Source organism: Sinohyriopsis cumingii, chromosome 7, assembly GCF_028554795.1.
Source record: "Sinohyriopsis cumingii isolate HCF-2022 chromosome 7, ASM2855479v2, whole genome shotgun sequence".
Taxonomy (NCBI): domain Eukaryota; kingdom Metazoa; phylum Mollusca; class Bivalvia; order Unionida; family Unionidae; genus Sinohyriopsis; species Sinohyriopsis cumingii.
This window is the reverse complement of record NC_142967.1, coordinates 129,938,427-129,943,582: the sequence shown is the minus strand read 5'-3', so window position 1 is coordinate 129,943,582 and position 5,156 is coordinate 129,938,427. Positions and strand designations below refer to the sequence as shown.

Here is a 5,156-nt window from a genome sequence, read left to right as displayed (position 1 = left end):
CAAAATACCCCACACGGATTTATAACAATAAATTTCCACGATCCTAGAACAAGATATCGTGTAAGTAGTGAATGGGGACGATATAGCCTCAAAGGGGAAAATACATTACAAAACACCCTGGGACGATATGGTGTCAATGGAATTTAACATTGGAATACAGGCCCGGCACTCTGGGGACAAGGGGAATTTAACATGGGAAATTTTAACATGGATGGGACTGTATAGCGTCAAGGGTAAATGAACATGGATGGGACTGTATAGCGTCATGGGTAAATGAACATGGATGCGACTGCATAGCGTCAAGGAAAAATGAACATCTGAGATGGAGATAACACAGACAATAGACAAACACTGATACTACACATTAAAAAACAAAATTTGGGGAGGCAAGAAAGTCAATTCTTTTCGAGGCTTATGAGTGACCCTTACATTCACTTCACTTATTATATACTATCCACACACGGAAAGGTGCCATAACTAACCCCATTATGCTATCCACACGCCGAGAAGCAAATCCAAACTCAAAATATACTATCCACACACGGGGAGAAGCCATAACAAACCCCATAATATACTATTCACACACGCAGAGATGCCAAATCAAACCCAAAATCTACTATTCACACACGGGAAGCAGCAAAAACATAACCACAATCTGCCATTCACACAGAAGGGAAGGTTAAATAACCACACACTCTACTATCCACACACGGGAAGCAGCAGCAAAAAGAAACAAAAGAAAAACACAAGCTGAAACAAAGAACTGAATGGTATACTAATTGTGTCACCAAATCAAAGACTGTTAACATAGTATTATTTTCATTTTCAAACATTAATATATTATAAATTGCTTTGCAGGTAAACCTGCTGACCTGTATGACAAGACGAATGTTGACTGGGTACCGACCTTGAAGCTTGGTCATGTCAAAGTCTTGCCATCTCCATCAGCTGCCACTGACAGATACAATAGAGTATTGGGTCGCGTCAAGAAACGTAAGAGACATGATGCTGCTGAAACCCTTGTGTCACTCCAAGATATACTGGTTGATGACCAAACATGTTTGACAGAAGAATCTGTGGATTTCAACACAAGGGAGATCCAAACTGATTTAATGGGTCATAATATGGAGGCAATGCAACAAGAGTTGAGAAGACTGACTATGGAAAACATGGAGCTGAAGTCGGAAATAGCTAGCCGTAAGATGACCGCAGAGAGTTTGGAGGGCGATGATGACAAAGTCAACTATCTGACTGGTTTGCCCACGCACCACATCTTAATGCAAGTCTTTTCGCTCATTTCATCATACTTGATAGAGACTCATTTATCATCTTTAACAAAGTTTCAACAACTGATGCTAACATTAATGAAACTACGACTCAATGTGCAAAATGAATTTCTTGGGATAATATTCCAGTGCGCACAGCCAACAGTGTCGAGAACAATTTTGAATACACTCCATGTGTTGACTCGTTTACAGCCTCTTATCAGATGGACTGAGAGAGAGGAGATCAAGAAGACTATGCCCATGGAATTCAGATGTTACCTGAATGGTAAAGTCGTAGTAATAATCGACTGTTTTGAAGTCTTTATTGAAACTCCTTCAAATGCAGAAGCTAAAGCTACGACTTGGTCTTCGTACAAACATCATAATACAGTTAAATTTTTAATTGGTATAACTCCACAAGGTACCATCTCTTTCCTTTCCCAAGCATGGTGCGGCAGAGTGAGCGACAAGTTTGTCACAGAAAACAGCGGTTTTCTAAATAAACTGCTACCTGGAGATGTTGTTATGGCAGATCGAGGTTTTGATGTAAAAGACAGCATAGGAGTTATGATGGCCTCTGTCAAGATGCCAGCTTTTACTAAAGGAAAAAAGCAAATGCCAGCTTTAGAGCTCGAGGAGTCAAGAAAATTAGCTCACCTTCGCATTCATGTGGAACGAGTAATAGGACTCATGCGACAGAAGTATACCTTTTTGTCTGGAACTGTGCCTTTTGATCATTTGCGAACCACTGATGACAAAGGGTTGACAACTATTGATAAAGCTGCCCTAGTGTGTGCTGCATTAACAAACTTGTCACCAAATATAGTAGCATTTGACTAAAAGTGATCATGCTATTGTCTAGGAATGTGGGATGTTGTTGTATATGTAATTAGGAAGGGATGTTTATTAATCTATAATACATGAGAAAGATCTATTGATATTTACTGTTTTCCTTGAAATAGTGCAGTGAGAGAGAGAGAAAGTGAATGCATTATAAATATATCAATCACTCATATTAACACTAATCATAATACAGTACTGACAGAGATGAAAACACAAGACTTGTTTGCATTATGGTTCTTGAATACATAAAAAACATTGTCAAACACACAAGCATGTACCATTATAAATATATCAATCACTCATATTAACACTAATCATAATACAGTACTGACAGATCAAAACACAAGACTTGTTTGCATTATGGCTCTTGAATACATAAAAAATATTGTCAAACACACAAGCATGTACCATTATAAATATATCAATCACTCATATTAACACTAATCATAATACAGTACTGACAGAGATGAAAACACAAGACTTGTTTGCATTATGGCTCTTGAATACATAAAAAACATTGTCAAACACACAAGCATGTACCATTCTAAATATATCAATCACTCATATTAACACTAATCATAATACAGTACTGACAGATGAAAACACAAGACTTGTTTGCATTATGGCTCTTGAATACATAAAAAACATTGTCAAACACACAAGCATGTACCATTATAAAAATCTCTCTCTCTCTCTCTCTCATAAATGCAATAATCATAGTTTTTGTAATTATTATAAAAATGAAGCACACAAGACTTGTTTGCTTTTAGGCTCTTGCGTAGATACTACACTTTCGAGTCACTGGACTTTGCTAACCCTACTCTTGCTACATGATTTTATGCATTCAGGGCAATACCATTTTCCTTTTGGCTTTGATGCAATGCCTACACAGTCAAAATGAAACCACTGAAACTGGCAATTTCGATCATCACAGGCAACCATCTGTCCATATTCCTGATCCTGGCAGAAGCACCATACAGGCTCTGATGGCTGGTGTGATGCATTGCTTGGTTCTGGTGTTGTCGCTTTACTATTCTGTAGTGGCAAACATGTAGGCTCTGATGGCTGGTGTATTGCACTGCTTGGTCCAGGTGTTACCCCATTATTATTTTGAAGCGGTAAGCGTGTATAACATCTGGCCAACAATTCTGGCAGAACTCCAACTCTGAAAACATTGAGTGCTTTTGGAAGCATATCTTCCCAAAACGCATGGCATTTCTCAATCCTCTCAATATGAATTGATTGTCTTGTCCAGACTACAAAGTCTGCATACTTTGTATCACATACAAACAATTGGCATTGAACTTGGTAATAATGTTCATGTCTTCTGTCGAGAGTTAGCCCACCGTTGCAATCTCTCACAAGGAATGATTTTTCAATGTCAGCTTTACTCAGGTCCATGTCTCTCATTGTATACGGGCACTTGATCTCTAAAGATCCAACTCCACAACAGTCGCATGATGTGATGCCGTCTGGTGATGCTCCAATCTCTGGATGAGTAATGTGAATTACAAGACCAGACGAACGAACCATGAAATTTGTATGATTTTTCTTCATAGCTTCTATGTATTGATGCTTGGCTTTTGGCTCATATGTCAATCCCCAACTGGTCTGAATTGACTTGAATTTTCTCAGGTCAGGATAACATATGTTTTTAATCAGGTGAGGTGCTGGCTGTGTTGAGTTTGTATGACAAACTGCTTTGAATTTTGAAGCAGTTATTCTGCCTGTTCTGTGTTTCTGCCATAGTTTACTCATAAACTGTTCTCGTGTTGCCTGCTCCAATGCTTCTATCTGGGATATGGTAACCTCAATTTTTAATTCATTGCACAGTTTCCTAATTTCACATAAAGGAAGTTGATGTATCTCTTCATCAAACAAATCTGAAAGCAGTTTGGGATACATGAGTTGTTCCTCTTTTGGAATGAAATTATCACTGAAGGGCTGAACTATACTCATAATGGCTGGCTTCACCTGACCCTTGTTTATCTCGTGCAAAAAGTTGATAAGTTCTGTCTCACTGATGGGTGGTACTTCCTTATGTTGTCTTACTCTGGAAGGAGTTGTTTGTGTTCCTGTGGCTACTGCCTCATCCAATTTTTTCTTCTTCAACTGCGCTGATGTGAAGTCGGTCTCAGCAACAGGTCTGTAATTGATTTGTTTCAGCGGTGCAGATAGTAACCGGTATGCTGGAGCTTGTGTTACCGTTTTTTAGTCGCGCAGTTTCACTGTTGCTTCTACTGCAAACATAAGAGATGCCACATGAGAACAGACTTCACCCAAACCTGCCATACAGTCACAGTGTGCAGTGCAGATGGTTCCAGTCTTCTCTGCAATAATCCATGATTGGGTGGGCTTTTCTCTCAGTTTTTGTGAGTGGAGTACCTATAAAAAAAATGAGGACAAAATTACAAGAAGTTGATTTTTGTTCCCCATTCAACATGAATCCAAAATTAAAATGGATCTGATATTTGCTTGCATGGAATACACTAAGGTTACATTTCATCCAGTGGCTGAGAAAAAATTGTGTTCTCTCAAATGGCAAAGCCACAAGTGAGAGTACTAGTTGTTTTTTTTTTAAATCCATATTAACTGAAATCTGAAATTTGGGAGTGTATTTCAAATATGCATGCAAATGCTTGCATATCAACAAATGTTTCTGACAGCTCATTATGAAAACTGGCATCTAGACTACATATTTAACTAATTTATTTTTGTAGGTGGTGAAATATATATGTACATGCACTCGTAAGCTATCAATCTGCATAAACTGAAGTGTCAACATGCCAGGAAGATCTGGGGGGGGGGAGAGGATGGGTGGCGAATAGATGAGAGAAAATGGAGAGAATGGGTGGTGGAAGCGAAAGAGAAAGAGTTTGAGAGAGAGAGAAAGATGATGATGATGCTGATGATGATTATATTACCTTTCCCCGAACAACGTGGTATCCATTTTTCACGTACACAGCAACTTCTCTAACCCATCCAGAAGTAAATAGATTGTATGTGTCAAGGCTTTTCCAGGCTTTCATTTCCTCTAAGGTATAGCTG

General features: G+C 38.6%; 1 protein-coding gene across 1 annotated transcript; it reads left to right on the top strand.

Annotated features, from left to right (window-relative positions):
- The first annotated feature begins 265 nt into the window (after positions 1 to 265).
- Positions 266 to 2,105, top strand: LOC149796124 (uncharacterized). Its single transcript, XM_089963928.1, has 2 exons — positions 266 to 269; positions 859 to 2,105. Exons 1-2 carry the CDS (start codon positions 266 to 268, stop codon positions 2,103 to 2,105), a joined length of 1,251 nt encoding a protein of 416 aa, XP_089820054.1.
- The last annotated feature ends 3,051 nt before the right edge of the window (positions 2,106 to 5,156 follow it).